The following is a 22,572-nucleotide window of genomic DNA, read 5'->3' as shown; positions in this document are numbered from 1 at the left end:
TAATTCTTCCAGGATTGCTTTGAGGGCTTCCTTATGCTAGGAAAAAGGTGGGTTTCTTCACCATTTCTTAGAGACTCTCCAATGTGTCAGTATTGGTAACTTCAAGAAAACAGGTAAAACCCTTCCTTTCTCCATTCTGAGCAATCTGCTCCTCATTCACCCACCATGAGCAGAAGTAAGAGCAAGCCTTCACTCAACCATGGCTGAGTGGAGGCTTTAATTGATGCAGTATAGGTAAACATATCTTCCCTTCTAATTTTTTCAATCATAAGCTCTAGCTCCATGAAACAATGATCTCACAGGTTCTACGGTCACACAAATGTATTCCAGCCCCAGGCAGCAGGCATGAAAATGAACTGCATTTTCCAATAGCTGGAGTTATCTTTTGCAGCTTCTGCAGCAGGGTGTAACTCACAATCATCCTTAGGCATCACCTGCAGCATTAGGTGCTGCTGAGAGTTAGACAGCACTTACTGTTAAAGAGTATATGCATAACTTGACCTGACAAAGCAGCAGACTTACCTTTACAAGAATGCCCATCTTCTGCTAGCTGGAAACCTTGCCTGCAGTAACACTGATAGGAACCATAAACATTGGCACACTCCTGGCTGCAGGGACTAGTATCACATTCGTTCACATCTGTATCCAAAAACAAACCCACAGACATTGCCACAATGGTTCAGAACAGTATCTTCCACCATTTCTTGCCTCTGAGAACAGCTACCAGATCCTCCTGGTCAGACTGAATAAGGATGGACTAATTTGTCCCAAGAAGATGTTTCTGCTCCCTAGGGAGAATGCCAAGAGGCATGAGGATGTCTGTTGCACCTGAATTTCATTTCTATATATGCCAATGAAAACACATACACATGCAAACACGTTTCAGACCTTATATATTATGTCTGATTAAAAATATGTAATAATTGCCTTAAAAAAATCACAGAGAACTTAAAAAAATTCCATTCAATTCAAAATAAATTTTTTTCAAGTTTTGTCATGACCACGTTTCATCTTTATTAAAATCTGAATGAAAAGTCTCCTATTTTAACCTTGTTATGTTCTCCTTTTCGCTCATCTGGAAGGAAAGGGAAAAGTATGTGAGGGAAAGGAAGAAAGAGGAGAAACTTGTTAGCTCTCATCTGACAGTTTGAGTGTTTGATTGAACATCTGCAAATTTCAGCACACATAAATCATGGGTTTACTGTATTTATAATTCACCTCATCTCCTTCTCTAAAGTCCCTTAATTCACACTGCAATTTCTTTTTCATGGAAAAAATGTCTGGTACCTTCACAATGCTTCCCATCATAAGATAAGCGGAAACCAGAAGAACAAGTACAATGGTAAGACCCAGGGGTGTTCTCACACGTGTGCTGACACAGGCGTCCAGGGTAATTCCAGCACTCATTTATATCTGCCAACATAACATGCAAATATACAATCAACTTAGAAACAAAAGCATCAAACAAGATGCAGAAGGTTATTTTAAAAAGTGTCAGAGATTGATTTGCAGAGCATGAAATGCTGCAACCTCAGGTTTTATGCTGTCTTTGTGCTCTAATTGGTGTACAGTAGCAATAAAATACAAAATGCTGTATCATAGTCTTTTATGAAGAAAGTTGTGAAATCTTCAGAAAGATAAACTTCTACAGCAGCAGAAGTGTAACCCATAGGATAGTACTTTGCAGATGACTTTAATTGATAACCTGCAGCTAAACCAAACCAAAGGCACCTGGTCTGAAATCACAGCATGGAGTGGCAGAGCTCTAAATGGCCAGTCACACCGAACGACAGCCGCTTTGGAGGTGATCCCATTATCTTTTGAGGCACTGCATTGCAGAACTAATAACTGTGCACTACAATGGTGCTAAATACTGCCTTGAGGTTCAAGGCTCAATCAATCAGTTGTTTCATCTCATCTTGCGCCTTACATACCAACGCAGCTTCTGCTGAATGCATCATACTGATATCCCATCTTGCAGTCACAGCGATAAGCCCCAGGAAGATTATGACAAATCTGCCCTTCGCCACAACGGTGTACACCAGTTTGACATTCATCCACATCTGCAGAACCAGAGAAAGCAATTAGTTTAAATACAGCTTGCTGAAAATCAATGTGTATGAAGAGAAAAAAAAAAAAAACAAAAAACCAGGAATAGAAACTATTAGGATTGTCCCCTGGACAGAACAAAGAAAATCAGCTTTTCCCACTGTGCTCTTCTCAGAGTCAGCTTTATATATCTCTAAGTCAAACTTTAGAAAAGCAATACATTATCTTAAAAGTGGAAATGGTAACTGTAACTGCAATGGAGCTTTCCCAGCACATTCTGCATTTCAATGTAAACACATTTTGATTCTGATCAAACCATGACATTTAAACACCCTATTCTGATGTTCTGCCATTACGTGAGTCACGGAAAGCCATTTAAAGCAAAACAAGAACTACACAGAAATTCTGCTCATCCTTTCAATTGCTATTTTCATCTCCAGTTGCCCTTTCAATCTTGCTTCTGCTGTCTACCTTTTGCTCTTTCCCAATGTTGATCTTTTTTTCTTTTCTCAATCAACTCACATTTTTATATTCCTTATGGCCTCTCATCCAAAATCCAATACTAACAAATTAGTTACTTCTCCACTCACATGCATCACTTCCAATCTCATTTTAAAAACCCTCACATGAAGATGAGTTTTCAATACATGCTGATTTACAAGACTTGCAACATGACTAAATAGCTCATCAGTATCTAACAAATCCCTGTTAGCATCTGTGACAAGAAGCATCAAAAAGTCTGATTAACCCTCAGAAACTTGTATTTCTTCAAGTATTCTTTCTGCCATTTCCTAAGCCATCAGATCCTGCTTCCTTCCCATTATTCACATCTTCAACTACTTTTACAATCCAAATCCCTGTTCATGTAATATTAATTAGGATGGTAGTCTAAGGCTGGAGGTTCTCCATACTGCCTTATTTGAAGTCATAAATTTGAGCACTATTTCATTTCAAAGGGTTCCTGGGCAGTTCTACAGCCTTGGAGAGCGCTCTGGAAAGCAGTCACTTGCTGAGAAAATGATAGGGAAGTGAAAGCAAGTTACTTATCACAGAAACTTGGATTTGGAAAAGTGGAGATTATATCAACCCTGATGAGAGGCGCTAACAAATACTTTGTTCAATATTTCAGCACAGATTCCCACCTACGCAGTCCTTGCTGGCACCAGGGTTAGGGATGGCAAGGAATGCCACTCACCAAGCAAAGAATTCCTGACAGGCTCATAGATTTCTGCTGAAACACTGTCTCCTCATTTTCTTTTAAGATCGGAGGTAGCATCAAAACAAGGAAGTTTCTAATGCAGATATAAGTTTATAAAGTAGCAGTTTTATTTGTAATGAATTCATGTGTGCAACCATTTCATTAGTTTGCCCAAAATTATATATTCCATTGTGTTCAGACTTTCATTATTTCTAGGGCATTATACCATCAGAAGTGTGCTATATTTCACAATAGTTACAGTAGCTTTCAATTAAATGTAAGAGTTTTTAATAACTCATTTACTAAATCAGAAAGTGTGCTGGGTTTGGCTGGGATAGAGTTAATTTTCTTCATAGCAGCTACTATGGGGCTATGTTTTGGATTTGTGCTGAAAACAGTGTTGCTAACACAGGGATGTTTTCGTTACTGCTGAGCAGGACTTACACAGAGTCAAGACCTTTTCTGCTTCTCACCCCATCCCACCAGCGAGTAGGCTGGGGGTGCACAAGAAGTGGGGAGGGGACACAGCTGGGACAGCTGACCCCAACAGACCAAAGGGATATCCCATACCATATGATGTCATGCTCAGCATATAAAGCTGAGGGAAGAAGGAAGGGGAGGACGTTCAGATTGATGGCGCTTGTCTTCCCAAGTAATTATTACGTGTGATGGAGCCCTGCTTTCCTGGAGACGGCTGAACACCTGCCTGTCGATGGGAAGTAGTGAATGAATTCCTTGTTTTGCTTTACCTATTAAACTGTCTTTATCTCAACTCATGCGTTTTCTCACTTTTACTCTTCCGATTCTCTCCCTCATCCCACTGAGGGGGAGTGAGTGAGTGGCTGTGTGGAGCTTAGTTGCCAGCTGGGGTTAAAATATTAACATTTTAAAGAGAAACGAATCCTCTAAACAGAGACCATAAAAGATGACCGTACAAGTTTAGTTCTACTGAAGAAACATGTGCAGATGATGTACTTACTACTGTGAATAAATCTGAATCAGGAATCTAATTAGCTATTGTAATGCCTTAAAGAAACCAGTCTCTATCATAGAGAGGGGAAATTAGGACCATAACCTTTTCTTTTTTCTTCTCCATGCTCTCTGCCTACTTAAAGAAAGCCACACCAAAAAAATACCAAAAGACTTCAAACAGAGTGCACACAGCAAAGACAGAGAAATCACCAATTAACATTATACATTTGTTTTACTGCAATCAAACTAGAGAAGCTTCCTTATACCTGCTCCTTAAAAGCATTGTCAATCAGGTAAAGTAGAGACAAAAGTATCATCAGTAATTACAATGCATTGTGTTATCTCATCATGCTTTAAAAGATATAAATGCTGTATGAACAATGGCAATTTCCTCCTCTGTCACATATTTACACACAGTCACTCTCTTTTAGGAACAACTAGGGGAAAAAAGCTGGATTCTTCCTATAAATCATCAGGTTGAAGTTTAGGAACATAATTTGCCCAAGCTATTAGCAGGGCTTGAAAATGAAAGCTGTTAGCACTACAGCCAGGACTTCCGAGCTGCTCAGTGATGACTGCTGACTTGTGAAAAAAATGACATTTATGGAGATGTTGGCATGGTGGTAACCCTAAAAACAATTTCAGGGTCACCACACTTCAGGTGGTGCAAATGTACCTAGCTCAGTTGACTTTGCTGAAACAGGACTGATCGAAAACAGCTGAAGAATTATGTCTTTACAGCAACCAAGAGACAGGACTTTTGGACCTTCCCTTTGTAACAACTGGAATATTTCAGTCTGCATATAACAGGACAGCAAATGAGGCTGCACTACTTTACCCTGAATTTACGAAACACAACCCCCCAGAGCTGTATTAGGAAGCTTTCTCCATTTCCTCAGTTACACACATAAACTGTCCCCGTCTTCTGCTACTTCCAAATCTTCCCCACCTTCTCACCAGCCAAGCATGGTCTGGATAGTCCTGGGGGTAAAATCATGAAGGGAGATAGAGCATAATGAAGACCAAAATGGAGAATGCAGAAATTTATGCAGAAATGGGGTCTATCTATACCACTATTTTTCACTACAAGTTGCTAGTCATGACCAAATTAATAGCTGCCAACACGACTTCCACCCACCTGTAGCATCACAAAGCACATTTTATTTATTTTTCATCCTTCCTTTTATTCAAAGGGAACATAAGTAGAAATCATTAGGATATCATCACTAACCAAAATGCTGATTTGTCATTTCTTTTTTTTTTTTCCCTGCTGTCATTTTATGATTTCCTACTTTGTACAACACAGAACATAGGGAATTAAAGAATACATAGCCAGCCTTGCCTTGGGCACCAAGGGCCAAGCTTTCAATTCCTTTGTGCCTAGTGTGCTCATTTACAGAACAAATGCTAATAACAGATGAAATCTGCTATTCTGAGTCAGTAACTCCATAAACACATTGGAACAAATGCAAATCAGTATCAAGCTGCATGCCAGCCTATATGAACATTTCAACATTCTTTTCACAAAGAAAGCAAGAATTTATCATAAACATACACACAACTGGATGTAAATAGGGAACACCATTCATAGCGCTACAAAGAATATCCACTTAGTACTACTCTCATGAGTCCACAAACTCAGTGTTTCTCATTTGCTGCATCCCTTGGCTTCAGATCATATCACTTACAGTGAGATACTGTAAAAAATAGCAAAGCATCATGGCTTTGACTGACAGCATGAGTTTAAAAAGTAAGTAAATCACATTCACTCCAGAACGGAAGCCAGTAAATCCCATATGCAGTCAAAAACAATGTCACCCAGTGTACCAACAGGAACTCCATGCAGCAGTCAGACATCACTGCAGCATCCTGTAGTGCAAACAAATCACTGAGCTGCTTGGACAGCAAATGCATACAGCAAATTCCCATTCCTCAAATACATTTAGGAATCTGGAGGTAACTCAAAACCTCTTTCTAGAACTGAAATCTACTTTTTCCTCTGAGAGGGAACCTGACCAGACACTGGAGTCTGACCTTACCAATGCATCGGGTTCCCTCCTCATTGGAGTGGTAGCCTCTGCTGCATGTCAGCATGTTCCTTTGGCAGTTGTAAGACCCAACGGTATTGATGCAGTTGAATCCTGGTTTACATGGCTCAGGAAGAGATGTGCATTCATTAATATCTGGTGAAGAAAAAGAATTAGAATAGCGAGAAAAGCTATTTAGCCTTTCTGGTCTGTTCTCTTCTAGCTGTCATTTCTTTTCCTTCATTTCAATTTATTGTGCTACAAAGATAAGGCTGATGAAGGTCTGCTGTGGTAACAATTTCAAATTCAATATGCAAGTATGTACATCTTTAAAAGGACAGCAATGTTTAAATTAAATTCACGGCAGGATTTGAGGAAAACTACATGTGGTCAATATAGACCCCTTGGACAGGCTATAAGGAACAGGAATTGGCCAGTGCTGCTGCACATACTACAAACATACTGCTGGCCACACTTACCAACACAGTTTCCCTCAGGGTCTTGTAAAAATCCATCCATGCAGCGTTGCTTTGACTCACAGTAGAATGATCCTTCTGTATTCTGACAAACGAAGTTTACTTTACAACCATGAGTTCCTCTCTCGCATTCATCAATATCTGTTAATCAGATCAAAACACCAAATTGTGACTAGTTCAGCTGTAATTTTCAGTAGTCTGCATGACTAGTTAACTTCTCAGAAAGGAAGTTAGGAAGCATTATTTAAACCAGACACCCAACATTGCCTATGGGAAATCTGAGGTTTAGGTGTGTTTGCTCTTGGACATTCACTTCAGCATAGGCTTCAGAATTTGTCAGGTCCTGCAGCAAATTTGATTCAGGTCCCTACGGCCTTGTTCACAGCATCTCTTGTAAACCATAAATACTGAAACATCTGTAGTTTTAAAATCTTAAAGACCCAAATTAAAACTAGGAATAAGGTACACATAATAAAATGTGTACCACACTCTTTCAAAAGCAAAATGGTCTCTTATTCCTTTTATACCTCAGGAATTCTAGGTAGAAACCTACTTCCACTGAATTTGATACTAACAGGGTACCTCATTTGAACGGGTCTGGGATTTCACTGTGTACACAGGCACGTGTGTGTATATATATATGTACACATATATATATATGTGTACATATATATATATGTACACAGGCACGTGTGTATATACATATATGTACTTACGTACACAGAACACACACTTATCCAACTCTGAAAACTATTCTGAAAAAAATCTGAATGAGACGTAGTAATATTAGTAACAAATTTTCCTCTTTTTTCTTACTCTGCAGCCAGAGCTCAACACAGCTTTCTCATTTTTTATGTATATGAAATTATTTCTCAAATTATGTCCACCAACTTAATGCTTGCTTTCTAGGCACATTGAAAACACTTTTTCAAACTTATAAATTTACACCCAACTGTTCTGTGTTGAGTAACTGCAAGAATCAGCTGGTATAGTGGCATTGCTTCCATTTTCCAGTTGAAGAAACTCCACCTAGGAACAGACTTCAGCTATAAATACGTTCAAAATTCAGTACCTGTAAATATTTTCAAATGCTGCTTTAACATACACTGGTTCCTGAGAACACTCCCTATGATGAACATCTTTACTAGAAGAGAAAGACAAATGGAGGAAACTCCACAATTGAGGAGTCCCCACTCCTTCAGGCAGACAAGGGGAGAACTGCTGGCACTTCTCTTTCTATTCTAACTCCTCAGTTAAATACTAAGGTCACAAGGGAACGTCACCAGTCTCCCAGAACATGCTATATTAATAAGTCTTCCTACCATATTTATAGACTGAGACAAAGCAAAATGTGGAATTGAGTATTTCATAAACCTCATTTGCAAATTCAAGTTATCTGTAGGCAATTTTAAAATTTCAGAACTACTCTGTGTAGTCTTTCTTATAAGTCATTAATTTAAAGGCTACTTTAAAACAATTTGTAAATTTTATAATCTGTTATAGTCCTACTTTAAAACTAGAAAGCAATTTAGGTTAGCAATAAATGTTAGAAATGCTATAGAATCAGACAATAGAACAAGACATTCACAAACAGCCTCTTCAATTAAACCAAGGTTTATTTACGACAGCTGTATATAAGGCAAGATTTCTGATCATTTCTATTTTATAACCTTATGTTATATGTCAAGAGCTAAGTTCTTTCCTTAGGCATCTCTCACTGTAGCTGTCAGGAAACCCTTCGTGTAAAAAATTTGGGAGTAAATAACGCTGACTTTTGCCCTGGAAGGCAGGGCACATGTGTCTCTTGCATACCCCTGTGCTGCAGAGCAACTTCTGCTATGCTGTGACTACCAAGGTTAGCTTCTCTGTTAGACCTCTTAAAGACCAAGAAAGGGGAGATGAGGAACAACTTCTTAACCCGATGACCATTCCAGATGTAAAGAAATGCAGACAGACCTCCTAAACACAGGAAGGACTGGACTGAGTCAGCCCCATGATCCATTCAGGCTGTGATTCAGTGTTCAACAGCAAACAGTACCAGCCCCTTCAGAGAAAAGCAGAGCTAGGCAGAGGAGCGTAACAGGAATTCCGCCATCAGTGATCTCTCTCTCTAACACCTTAAAAACAGGGTAAATACTGATTCATAAGGTTTCATCCATTTTCCTAATAATTTATAGTTACCGCTGGAAACTATTTCAAATAAGTGAATGTACAGAAGGGGCCTATGAAGCCAAACATTTCCATGATGATCAGCCTTTTTTAGTTACAACTCTGATATCACAGACCAGCAACAATAAAATGTTTTGTAATCCCTTTCCTTTTTGGTAACAGCCATTGCATCAGCTGAAAAACACTCGTCTTACCAACACATTCTCCATCCTTAAGTTCGTAACCTGGCTGACAGCTCAATTCCTGGAGACATTTGAACGATCCCATCGTGTTGACACAGTGCTCTCTCTGCTGGCAGGTGTGCATATCTGTTACGCATTCATTAATGTCTACAAGAAATAGTTAAACAATTCAGTGCCTTGTATTTATCAAGTGATCTGCCTCTTCCTGCTCTTTTGGAAGGAGTCAAAAGCTCACGTGAAACCATTTCTTCCAAAAGATAGTTAATATAGACTTTTCTACAGTGTTCTGATGAAAGTTTTTTTTTATTCCAGGATCTTTTGTTAACACAGAGTAACCTGAGACATATCACATGGAGATTTCCTTCTCCTCCCCTCTTCCTAAATGTGCAGTGGATGGTGCGGGCATTGAGGACAAGGGATGGACAGAACTGATTAAACACAGAGTGGGCAGAGGACTGATAATCAGCTTCTGGTTTAGTGGATAGAAACCTCCTGGACAACTGAATGAGAAAGCGATTAATGATTATTGCCCATTACCAGGTTTTCATTGCTCAGGCTAAATATCGGTCCTGCTGCTTCGTGCCAGATTGACAGGAGCTGCTGTGGAACTACTTCAAGAGATAGGTACTGAAAATGCCTGCCCCACTGAAGGTGGAGTCATGTAACATTTATTTCCTAAGGAATGTGTCATTAGAACTGGATACAGAAGAAAATATGGAGAGAGGAATCCTGAAGGCTCAATCAAGTTTGCAAATTTGTATTTAAATCTTTAAAGAGATCTGATTTCAGCAGGTGGAGTAGTCGAAAAGTTCTTTTAAAAAAATCACTTAAATACAAGATTGTGGAATGTAGGACAATTTGGAAAGGAATATGCCACACCTTTAAAATGATACGTATTGATAGGCTTGGATGAAATAATCTCAAATTCAGGTTTTGCTTATTTTAATAATGAAAGCTAAGAACAGCATGATGAGCAAATACTTAGAATCAACAAAAAGGGGTAGAGACTGGGAAGAGAAACTTTCCTGCCATTCTCCACAAAAGATTACACGTTCACAGTTCTATATAAAGCTAAGAAGTATTTCTAGAGCTAACAAAAGCCAAATGTGACCATAACCTTTACCAATCATCCGGCTTCTCTGTGCATGAAGCTGTTTTCATACTACACAATAAAGCAAGCATTGTTTAAATCAGATTTTCATTTTGGCTGTAGAACCTCATTCTCAGATAAGTGTAACATCAGATATATTACTTCCCCTTGTGGAGCATGAAAACAGGAAAAGCCATTTTAAAAGCTTTTTGTCTTAGAAAAAATGTCAGCTAGTTTTCTACCAAACAGATGAGGAGAAGCACCAAGAAATTTCAGTTCCTCCTGAAGTCAGCTAACTGCTGATGTGCACTGAGTTTTGCAAGACCGGTATGTTAGCTTGGTGCCATTTCACTTTTCATTTATTTGTGTTTTCTTTTTGTTTGCCATTGCTATTTGTCACATGCTGTGTACTTGCTGTCAAGGCCAGCTAATTAATCCACAGCAAGGTCACTACCATCAGCTGGGTATCTTTCTGCCTGTCCCCCATGATGTTTGAGTGCCACTAAATGGCAGGTACTTGCTTACCCCAAAGTTTTTACAGGGTTATGTCCTCCTACTGCTTGTACAGTTTCCCAGTTTCTACACAGTAGAATGAAGAGAAAGCAGCAATATTCTCATAAGTGGTCTTGGGGAAAAAAAAAAACAAACCACACCCAAAACCAAAAAAAAAAGAACCCTCACATGCTGGGAGAAGAATATGAGCTGCTGTGGTAAACCTCTCCCGCCTAACTAGACGTAGTTCTTAAATAAATTTGAGATTTTTTTTTTTTTTAAATTGTAGAGAAAAATGGCTATGGATAGACACTTCACAGCATCCAAACCAGTGCAAGACTTTGTACTGGCTACACAACAGATCTGAGATTATATCTTTTCTTGCAAACGACAAAAAGCCTTCTCATATAAACAAATTGTCAGCACTACACTGCATCATATGAACTTAAGTCAGTTCAGCACAATGTCAAAAGAGCCACTATGAGGAGAGCATCTTTGTCTGAAATACTACCCAAACAAGGTAGGAAGTTTTCCACCTGATTAGCAGGTATAAACAGGTAAAAAGAAGGTTAAGATTTCACAGAGAAAAGAAATCTAATATAATTTCATGTTTTGTCTATATGTTTTGATTCAATGTTCAAATTTCTGAGTACTTGAGAAAATAAGTAGAACTGGCCAGAATACATTTGAGGAAATTGTAATTATGGAAACTGTAAGACTGCATGCAGAATTTCTGCTTTCAATGAAAGTTTTGTGCACAAGTGATACACTGACAATCTCTAAAGCCTAATGATTGTGACCTGGGCTGAGATGCAAGGCTTAAACTATGAACCATGCAGTATGCAAAGCTCTGCTCTGTCCTATCCAATGTTAGGGCATGAACCTCCATCTCTGATATCAGGCCAGTTGCCAGTCCACCAAAGTTCCCTTTTCATTTTATTGAACAGGCATGCCCTTTTTTGTTCATTTTTCTAAACAAATTCCTAAACGGTCATGCCACAAAATGAGATCTCAGAAGACTTGCAGCATCTTTCTCATGAGTTCCCATCTGTCCATGTCATTGCTCTCACTATCAATGCCTACCGCAAAAGTATCCCTTAGCATAAGCGTGAAGGTGGGAAAAGCCATCTTTGGGAATGTGGTCCCAGTTTGTGCTGGGACAGCACACAAGCTCCTGCGCTAGCTCTGTTCAGCCCAGGCTTTACCTAGTATCATTTTGCTCTACTATTATGGCACAAGGTAGAGGGGAGTGAAGACTGACTACATTTTTATAAAACAAGACAATCCCTCTCTCCTTTTTTCCTCCCTCTTGATAATGCAGAAAATCAAGAGTGCCCATAACCTGTCTCTCTTCAGTACTGGAAACCAACTCAACAAGTCAGTAAGATGCTTGACAGAGCACTAGGTACAATATGAGTTATTTTTTCAGTTTCAAACAAAGTTAATTTCCAGCACTGGACCAGCTGTAGTCTTCATCCAACACAACTGACTGTGAGGTAGGGCAAGATTATATTTATAAAACAACAGGAATAAGAGGAAAAATAATTCAGTAATATATTAAAAACAAGTCAGTTATTTTTTGAGAAATCTACTAGGTCTATGTGTGTGGCAACAACGTTCCTCACTTTACATCAGTAAAAAAGAGAATAAAATGTAATCTTGTAATATCTCTTTTTTTCCCCTGGAATTGTTGTTGAAAACAGCAACATATACATGATCCCTGAGTATATCTGTTGCATCTAAGAAGCTGACATTTTTGCAAAGGAATATCAACATTTACCTAGTGCTATTTTTTTCAATACATACTTTGACATTAAAAATTAATTTTTATGCACATTTTATAAAAATGTGAAATGCAGACTTTTTTTTGTCCTGCATCTGTAGTTTCTCTTTTTTTTTTTCTCTTAAAATTATTTCAGCTCAATTTGGTTTATGGAATACATCTGTTTAATTTAGACCCGTTGTTATTATGCAACCACCCATCCTGTGCTCACACACAGACCCTGTGGTTCAGCAATAAAATGACCACTTACTGCTCACTCTGGCAGGAGGGAAAACATAGATGGGAGTAGCAAAGAAAGTAGTAAAGCAGTCTCCCATCAGCGTGCATGTGGGTGGTGGTAATGACTTTGCCTGAAAGTCACCAGGAAAAGCAATCCACATTGAAAACATCCAACCTGGCTCTTATCTCTGGAGAACATGAAACTTTCAAGCCTAAAGACATTTTAATATCTGTTCACAAAGTTACACAAAGCTGCTGTGTGCAAGCTATTTAAACAGCTGGTGACTCTTCATTGTCCATGGCTGGCTTTCAGGAATTCTGGATATCTGCTCTTGAATCCACCTGGAATTATAATCTTCCACAGTTTGACTAAAGGAAATTCAACAGATAAAAGGTTATCAGCTGTTTTGTTGCTGTACAAAGATTGTTCCTCCCATCCCTAAAATATGCAAACAGTAACATCATTAAAACAACAATAATTTGCAAACAAATTACCAAGCTTTCCTCATGGTGTTTGAGATAGCTCAAGATGGAGCACAAAAGCAATTAGGCTGGAAAAAGATACCTCAGGCGAATATGGCTGCAATGAGGCAGCTGAACAAAACAGAAACCACAGTATGCTTGTGGCTTTCCCCTTTGACTAGAAAAGCAGGAAAAATGTTAAATACAGCTAATGTTCTCCAGGCACAACACACAGACCAGAGCTGTATATGAGCAGGGAGAACACAGGCTATAGCTATCCAAAAAGAAAGAGAAACTTCAAAGTTTTCTAGATTATTTATAAGGATACCTGTAAAAAAAAGACTTGCAGTAGAGAAATACAGAGCTTTGTTATTTAGTGAGGGAGAAGAGGATCTTTTAGCTTTACAAATGAGAGCTGTATCTTTCATTTTATTAGCAATGCCTGAGGTTTATCTTACATCAGTCACAATAAAACTCTATTATAATGTCATGGGGTAGAGGACAGGGGAGGAAGAAAGTGAATAAAAGGAAGCACTTGGCATCTTCTATGGCACCTTCTGCCAAAGTTGCTGACAAACATGCATTAATTTAGTTTCAAATGCTCCTGGGAGATGTAGAAAAGGACAGATATATCCCTACTGCATAGTCCAGGAAAACCACCAGGGGATTAAATGGCAAGATTTTCAGAAGCAGAAAGCAAGGTGAGGCAGTTCTTTCAACTGCTCACTTACCAGACCTTATATTCAGAAGTGTGGTACATGCAGCAGGCTCTGTGAAAGCCATGAAACACACCATGCAGACTGTGGACAGCTACTAATACCATCTTCCATCTCACAATCTGATATTTTCTCTGTAAAGGCATCCTTCCTTCCAGTAGTGTTCTCTCAGCCATTTAATTTAACTAAATAATTTCATTAGTTTTCCATGCTTACCAGTATCTCTGATTTCAAAATAAATAATAAAAAACAAAATAAAAATCCAATTTTGACAATTTAAGGAAAAAAAACAGAAGATAGTAAATCACATTTCTGCCCTAAACTATGACACTGTAAAAACTTTCCTGCTCATGCTCTCATGCCATATGATGCTCATTAATAAGATGAGATCATAGAGCTTTAAAAGATAGGAACAAAACCAAAGCTGTGATGGTCAGAGAAGCAACTATATGTTATAAATGTGGGGAGCAGGACAGAGGTGGAAGAAGGCAAATGTATTCACACATGACATTATAGTCACAGGCACTGCTGCTTTCATTAATGACTAGAGGTCTCCAGGTGCTCTGTTTTTCCAGGCATTACCACACAGCACTGCTGCAGCTCAGGTGCCTCCTAAACCAGCCTCTAGAAAACTACCCCAAATAGAAACTACATTTCATAAGCTCAGGCCTTGACTTTTTGAAGCAAATCCTCATAAATACACTTGTAAAAATAGACTGGTTTCTTAAATAGCAGGGATGATACAGCAGAATTATGATGCATCTTCAACTTTTACACAAAGAAATTTGTGCCAGAATCAACAAAGGACTAATCTGAATTTTAAAATTCTATCACTTTGGAATGGATCTTTTCCATTGCCCGGACTGATGCAGATTTCTTGAGCTGTATTTATGAAGTTTTGTTGTTTCGTGATGTCTGGGGATGTGGTAGTATTGACACTGTCCAGAGAATCAACAAAGGACTAATCTGAATTTTAAAATTCTATCACTTTGGAATGGATCTTTTCCATTGCCCGGACTGATGCAGATTTCTTGAGCTGTATTTATGAAGTTTTGTTGTTTCGTGATGTCTGGGGATGTGGTAGTATTGACACTGTCCAGAGAGATCAACTGCTATGTTTTCTTAGTCCAGTTTAATAGTCATCAGTACTGCTGTGGTCATCATACCTATGAACTTTTATGACTTTTGAGCAAAGTTATATGTATCCTGAGAATGTACTGCTAGGGAAAAAGCCAAATAGCATAAAACTCATGATGTTAAGTGGCTGAACAAATGGTGCACATGTGTTTTTACTAACTCATATTGAAATGTCATAGGCAAAGATGGCCAGAGAGCCTTTTAGCACAAATGGTTTAAATGCATTGCAGAGCATGAAGAATTATGATGCTGTGGTGAATGGCTTATACCTATCATCTTACCAACACATTTTCTATGCCTGTTGAGTATAAAGCCCTCTGCACAGATCACTCTGTGGTTGACACAGTAGAATGATCCCTATGTGTTCACACATAATTGTCTTCTGGAACAAGCGTGAGCACCTGTGAGGCACTCATCCAAATCTATATCAACATGTTGCAACCAAAAGGGAAAAATAGAATTCTATTAGAACAATTTCTGAAACGAAACAACACTTCTTTCACGCTGCAGATCTCTAAATGAAGTGCGTTGGAGCTACCACGTCAGCACCATGCTATAATATATACAGTGTTACACTGAAAATAGGGCTGGAATAAAACCTTGGAGATCATCTAGTCCTTGCTCGCACCCTTACACTTTTGTCATTCCAGAAAGAGCCATTCTTAAAAACAGGCAGTCACACAGATGCAATGCACACTCTGCAGGAAACCTGTTCCAGTGCATCACCACCCTTACCATCAAATACTTGCTTAGGTTATAAATGTCCCTTGCTACAATTTAAACTCACTACTTCCACTGACATTTCTGAATGTTTTCACCTCCTGTAGGAAAATGACTGCCTTGAAATGCCCCTTTTGATTCTGAGATTAATTAATCAAATTAGCTTCCACCACACTTGAATAAGCAATGCACAGTGAATATTTTATCTCGTGATATTAAATTCCCATTTTCTTCACAGTCTATCTGGAATTTCATGAAAATGATTTGTTATTCAATAAGATCTGAGATTAAGAGGGATGTGGATCACCTGTGAGCAACTCTGAGCATCAGAAGTTTCTACTTGCATTTCACTGCTGGCTGTCATTGCTCCCATGCTTACAGATTTATAATTAACATATGTCACAGGGCATTGCTTCCGACCCCCAAATCCTTCCTGGGCAAACATATCCTTTGTCGCTACCCAAACATGTCCATTTAAAATTTATATAATGTGAACGATCATGATGCATCTTTGGAATTCACTGTTCATCGTTGTGCAGGCCTGAGCTTCAGTGTCAACTGAAACACATGGAGCTGTACCAGCTCACAATGGCACATTCTTCATAGCAGTGAAGCCTCATTGAATTCAGGTTTTCAAGGCAAGGAGAAATAAAAACAAACAACACAGGTGACAGCAGAGCTGTAGCTCTGAGGGCATTCCTCAGGACAGCAAATATGCCCACGTCTTGCTAGATGCTCCCATTCTTAGGAAGAAAAGCTGCGTGTCCGTAGCTGAGTAGACAGACCCTGGGGAGGAACAGTAGTGGGAAGAGAAACCAAGAGGGCTGAAAAAAAGCCTGGAATGTCAGAGGAAAAGAGCACAAATCCAGGCTTGCCTTCACCTGAAGTCCCCAGGTACCAGGCACACTGGATAGACATGCTTCAGGAGTTATCTGTGAAGCAGATCTGGTATTCCTTCGAGCAAATGGTCTCTGTACTGCCACTTGCAATTTACAACACTGAAAATAAGGAACCCTTAGAGAAACACCTAAGGGTATGAGATCAATGAGATCTATATAAAAGTGTTTTAACCATGTCTCTGTTGTAAACCCGAATCACTTACCTTCACAAGAAATCCCATCAGCCATGATAGTATATCCAGACAAACAAGAGCATACAACATTTCCTTCCACAATATTGCAGATGTGCTTGCAGGGGCCATTATCTACACAAAGCAAAATTGCAAAATACATTGGCATTCACAACACAGAGCAGCCCAAGTTACAACCTCTAGGTCATCCAAATATAATCCCAGTTTAGGCAACGGGGAATGCAGTTTGCAAACAATCTGTCCAGACAGCCCTAATCACTACTTACAACCCTCCTATTACACAGAAACACACCTGTGCCACTCCTACCTGTATTGTTCACATTATGCTGCACAGCTGCTCTGCTTACCTTAAACTAAATAGCAGGTGTGTAATAACCCTGAAATCAGAGTATAGCCTCAAATTACGTCCTCAGGTTTCCCCTGACAATTCCTCAGCCTTATGCCAGAGGTAACAAATTAAGGATGTGTGCTGAAATCAGATCAGTGAAGGAACGTGTGGAATTTTATTCAGGCTCTCTAAACATTCCTCACTCATCTGCATCTGCAGTTTCCAACATACCTTTACACTTATCCTGCTCTTCTTGTAAGGACATGATGAGAAGAGGCTGAGAAGGAGAGGCTGCCGGAGGGATGGTGGCTTCTGCTTCCAGCCTTGTTACCTGTCCTCTGTCAGGATCTGTAAGGCAAGGGAGGCAGAGATGGATCAGGGACAGCATCATCTCCATCAGGCACTCCATGGCAAGGGTCCTGGTCCCATTGATCCTACTCCAGTATGGTGACCTGGACAACTGTCAATGCATGGAGGTGAATAGTCAGTTTTGGAAGCTGCCATCTGTTTGATATGAACAACTGTCCGACAGCACGCACACACACAGTGCTGCATGCTAACGGAGATGCTCACAAACATCATGGATACAGATTAGGGAGCTTGGCGTTTTTTAAAATGCTGCTATATTGTAAAGACAGTGGCTGTCTTTCATTTGCTGTATGATGAAAAAAAAGCAGAACGCAAAACAAGTCTTTAAACTTATTCTGTACATCCTATTTCAACATAGATGAAAAGCAGACGCTCACCTTTACAAGCACAGGATACTCTGGAATGACTTTTACACAGCGAAGTGGAAAACATGACAGCTGCTATCTGTCATTAAGATCTTTAAAAAACAGTAATATTTTTTAACATACTATCAGAATAGGTTTTTTAGAACATGCTATCAGAATAGTTTTAACATACTATCAGAATAGTTAAAAAAAAGCTCTGTTACATCAATAAGAGTAATCCAGTTTATCAATATCATCAAAACAGAAGCCTAAATCCATAAGGCTAAATTCTTCCTTAAGAGGGATGTCTCCTGTTTCTATTGATTTGAGTTCAAGTGTCACCTGGAGCAAAGTGTGAGTCACCAAACAATGACAACATTACATGACAAAATGTGATTGCAATACAGGTTTGGGGCATGGGAAGAGCGATTTCATTAAAACAAAACAAAACAAAAAACAACAAACGAACAAACAAAACCCTGAAATCACAGACATACAATGGGCTATGACACAGAGGCAAATACAAGACGCTTGTGGAATATCCTGAATGATTTCCCCAGAAAGAGAGCAAAGAAGCGAGAAGAAGCTTTTGAAGTTTCATCAATGTATGCTTTCTCCTTGCCTCACAGAGCCACTGCAAGAACATTACTTCTTCCAAGCCTCATGGAAAAGTGTGACACGTTTTAAAAAACAAAAGTTAAATACAAAAACATTCACAGTCCAGCAAAGAGCAGGAAATATACTGGGACAGGTACAAATACAAAAGCATTACATCAAATCACAGGAGTAAAACTTACCAGCAGTATGAGATTGAAAACTGTCTGGTGTGGGTCTCCATGCACAGACCACATGACAGAGATGTGCACATACACAGAGGAAAAATGAGAAATAAAAGGCCACCGTATCACATTGCCAGGTAGAGCACATATGGTTTAGCCAAGTATAGTGAGTGAGGTGCCCTGCCCTGCCATCTCCCTCGCCCACCCTTTAATTTGACCTAGGACTCCACAATGACAGCAGCAGCCCTTCCTCACCTCACTCTTCCTACGTGTCTCAGATGTCTCGCTTTCAGTTCCCTACTGTCGTCGCAACCCTCTACCTCAACTGAGCTCTGTAAATCCCTCTACACCTCTTGGCACGGCCATAAGCACTGCAGTCTTGCAGATCTGCCAAGAATACTGACTACCCAGATACAAGATGTATTAACCCAAATCTGCACTTCAACAGAGTTAGTAATGGGAGAAGTAAAGCAAAGCAAAACAAAAACACACATATGCTCCAGGTGAGCGATCAAGCCAAATTTTGCAGTGCTAAAATAAGAAACATTTTCTTTACCTCTTTTGGATTAGGCTCCTTCCCCAGAATTTTAATGTAAACAACAGAGCAGAGCTGCCGCAGAAACACTGTCAAACACATTATTGATGTAAGTGCTGTAACATCATGTTGAGAAGAATGACATAATGAATGCTCATTGTGTGGCTTGGGCAGAAAGTATTTGAAGTCTAAGGAAGTTTGTCATTGGATGGCAACACTCGTTTTGCTTGTTAAATAACTGAAAGCACTTGTAACTAATATAAGGTTTCAACTTTTTGGGTTATCTGATTTGAAATCTTGCCATTGGAGAACTCCAGACATCAAAACAATTACAACACAACAGACTTTCTTTTCAAGCCTTCCACCACATTAGATATATTTACATTTTGTATCACTGAAATATGTTAGTGATTTTAGATAAAAATCAAAGTTCAGGAAGCAATGCTGTCTGTCTGAACTGACTAAAGTTTATCTAAAGGAAAGCCAACTGTGAAGTACAAAATTATTCTAAGAAGAAAAGGTATTTCATTAACAATCTTTACAAATCCTCTTCTGAAAAGTGAAAACAGTCTTGATTTGAACATATGAAATACCACCATGATCTCACTCCACCGATACACAAAAGTGAGGCATAATTAAGTTTCCTAAATGGTTGATTTCTTTACATTATTAACCTGTCCAATTTCCACAGAAAATTTCCATGCATCAGTAACCATAAAAAAACCTCACAGAAACCACAGAGAAAGTAAAGCAAAGCTTTGTAGATCAATGCAGGTGGCACAAAGACACCATCATTCATGGTGTTTCCTGCCAATTTTCCCACCTGGAGAGCAGCTGGTTCCATCATCTTGCAAAGTGAATTCTGGAAAACACGAACACTTGTAGGACCCCACAGTGTTTATACACAAATGCTGACAGAGTTCCCCACCATAGATAAGACATTCATCCAGATCATCTCCAGGCAGGTTATTTGACAGTTCAGCTTCATTACTGATGGACAAAGCTTCATTGTGGTCTTCCGTCTCTGAAACTACAACACAACAACACTTGTGGGTTCTCTAACAGGTGTTTTGGCTTTAGGACTGTACAATATGGAGCTTTTGCTCCAGATAGATACAGTCAAATCTACCTAAAACAGTTACTCTAAGGACAAGAGCAAATGAACCCACCCTGAAGATAAGCCCATTGTGCTGAAGGTCCACTACCTCCTTCCATAAGGTTGGAGAGACAGACATTTTACAGGAGCCATTGACAAAAAAGGTGACCCTGGGCAGTCACAAGCTCACCTTTCTCACTGACTACTAATGCCATTGCTATTGTTATTTGAACTAAGGTATCACATTGAAGCCCCATCTGAAATTGGCCCCACTGAAGAACCACACTGAATTTCTAATTTCAGGAGAAAAAGTTATCCAGTTGGTTTGGAAACTCTTTTCAACACCACATTAACTTATTGGCTACTTCTGTAGCTAGCATCACAAACATTCTGGGACCCACTTAATAGTGACATGGCTATCCTACCTACTGCTTTTGAACACTGGCAAAAGCACTATCTTTTTCATTTCCTGACCAAGTTTGATAAGACTTTCTGTGATACTAAAATTAATTGTTCAGTGAGTGAGTTTCTTAGTCAGCTTTTCTTAAACACTATATGCAAACTTCCTTGCTCAGTGAGGTCTCAGCTAGGTCAAAATAAACCCTTACATTTGTTGGCAAGAGGAAGTACACATTTAGTTCATGAGAAAAGAATGGACAAAAATTGAACCCTAGCATATGCAGGAGGTTACCATGCAACTCATGCATGACAGGTGGCTGCATGCTGGAAGGAGTGTGACCTTGGGCTGAGGGAGGAAGCATAGCTGTCCAAGCTATGTCAGATTTGTAATCCTCCCTTTGTCATGCATCTTTGGCTGCAGGGATTTGACTTAGCTCTTCAACATCACTATGTTCATATGTTGAAAGAGTAAAAACAAACTTGCAGTGCTCTGGGGCTTCTCCAGAGCATGGTATGAGAAAGCTGCTGTGATGTTCAGCAGTACAATAGGAAATCTATTCCCAGGCTGTTTCATTGGTATCATAATTCATGGGACTACTTTGTATGGAAAAACTCATAATTTTCTTTCTGCAGAATCTTTTAGGATTGCTTCTGCTAAAAGACAAGACCAGCTTCACCTTTGCTTCTTACCAACGGCTAGTGGCAGGTGTCTGTACTATATGACTCGGGGGTAAAAAAAAGAAAAAAATTACTAAAGAAGGTATGGTTTAAGGATCAGAAACACCTACATATTTTTTTCTTTTTCAAAACTGTTTTAAGAACAAGGGAGTCTAAATTTTATCTGAGAGGTAATGCAGCTGTGCTCCTGTAGCATTAGTCCTTCCAGTACCTCCCCATATGACTGTGCGAGACAGAGACCTTATCTGCAACGTCTTCAAATCATAAATGGACACTTACCCTTCTCAGGTGTCGCTGTTGGCAAAGGTTCAGGATGCCTTTTTATTTCTGGATGGATAAAGTGATCTCCCCCTTCACAGCAGGACAGCATCACATGACTGCAGGGGTAGCCCAGATTTATGTTGGACTCACAGGTTTTCCCCTCACTCCTTAATCGCAGGCCCAGATTACAGCAATCGCAGCATTGCTGCAAAAGAAGGAGACTATCAATAACAAGGATTTAATACAGTCCACTTCAGGGATGAGCCCACACACGCACCTGGAACTGATCTGCACTTTCTTTAACAGTGGAGCATTTGGAAAAGCACTTAGGGTTTAGACAGTTGCAAACATCAAAGCTTTACTTGTGCTTGGTTTTGCCACCCCTGCACAAACGGGTCAACTGCAACCAGGTTAAACACAAACTCTCGCTGTGACAATGATTTCAGCAACTTTGCATGCATGCAAGGAAGTAGTGGTGCCGCAGATCACCTCTTTCCAGCTCTTGCTTTGTATACAGTATATTATAAACAAAATAATACAGATCTATACCTCTTTGCATTAGATATCAAAAAATGGTTAGCTGTTGAAGCAATGTGAAAGGAATTGTAAATATCTTGCATGGACATGAGGATCATCAGCGGCATTTGACCTCTGTCAGTACGTCAGTAAAGACTCTTTCCTCTATGCACCACTGCCTCGCAAAACCATTGTGACCTTTAATTACCCGACTGTCCTGACAACATCCCGCTGAGAGAGTAGCTAGAGGAATGGCCAGGGTATATTTTATGAGCTATTTTCTTTCCCGAGTGCATCTAAGCAGCGGCTTCACTGACAGGTTGATGCAATGGGGCATCCCTGAAATGTAGTCTCTCTTGCAGTCTCCTCTGCTGCAGGTGGCAGACAAAAACTGTGTTGTGCTTTACTCAGTCACATACAAATCTATTGCATAGTCAGGCCACAAAAATACATCAGATAGATAAATTATATCAAATTCAAGAAGT

General features: G+C 39.4%; 1 protein-coding gene across 6 annotated transcripts in view; it reads right to left on the bottom strand.

Moving 5' to 3' along the window:
• The window catches only part of FBLN2 (fibulin 2), a 108,852-nt gene that overhangs the window by 7,745 nt on the left and 78,535 nt on the right, over positions 1 to 22,572 (bottom strand). For all 6 annotated transcript variants that reach the window (XM_087744728.1, XM_087744727.1, XM_087744726.1 and 3 more), the window contains 10 exons: positions 21,590 to 21,776; positions 19,961 to 20,167; positions 17,342 to 17,458; positions 16,795 to 16,896; positions 9,086 to 9,220; positions 6,726 to 6,863; positions 6,259 to 6,402; positions 1,935 to 2,063; positions 1,288 to 1,413; positions 523 to 639 (listed from right to left, as the gene is read on the bottom strand). In XM_087744728.1, the coding sequence (XP_087600854.1) occupies positions 523 to 639; positions 1,288 to 1,413; positions 1,935 to 2,063; positions 6,259 to 6,402; positions 6,726 to 6,863; positions 9,086 to 9,220; positions 16,795 to 16,896; positions 17,342 to 17,458; positions 19,961 to 20,167; positions 21,590 to 21,776 (1,402 nt within the window). The remainder of the gene's footprint in view (positions 1 to 522; positions 640 to 1,287; positions 1,414 to 1,934; positions 2,064 to 6,258; positions 6,403 to 6,725; positions 6,864 to 9,085; positions 9,221 to 16,794; positions 16,897 to 17,341; positions 17,459 to 19,960; positions 20,168 to 21,589; positions 21,777 to 22,572) is intronic.

This window comes from Nipponia nippon, unplaced genomic scaffold, assembly GCF_047370975.1.
Source record: "Nipponia nippon isolate SJK-2023a ecotype South Korea unplaced genomic scaffold, ASM4737097v1 scaffold_9, whole genome shotgun sequence".
NCBI classification, from domain to species: domain Eukaryota; kingdom Metazoa; phylum Chordata; class Aves; order Pelecaniformes; family Threskiornithidae; genus Nipponia; species Nipponia nippon.
Note: the sequence above shows the minus strand (reverse complement) of the source record. Positions and strands in the feature narration are given on the sequence as shown.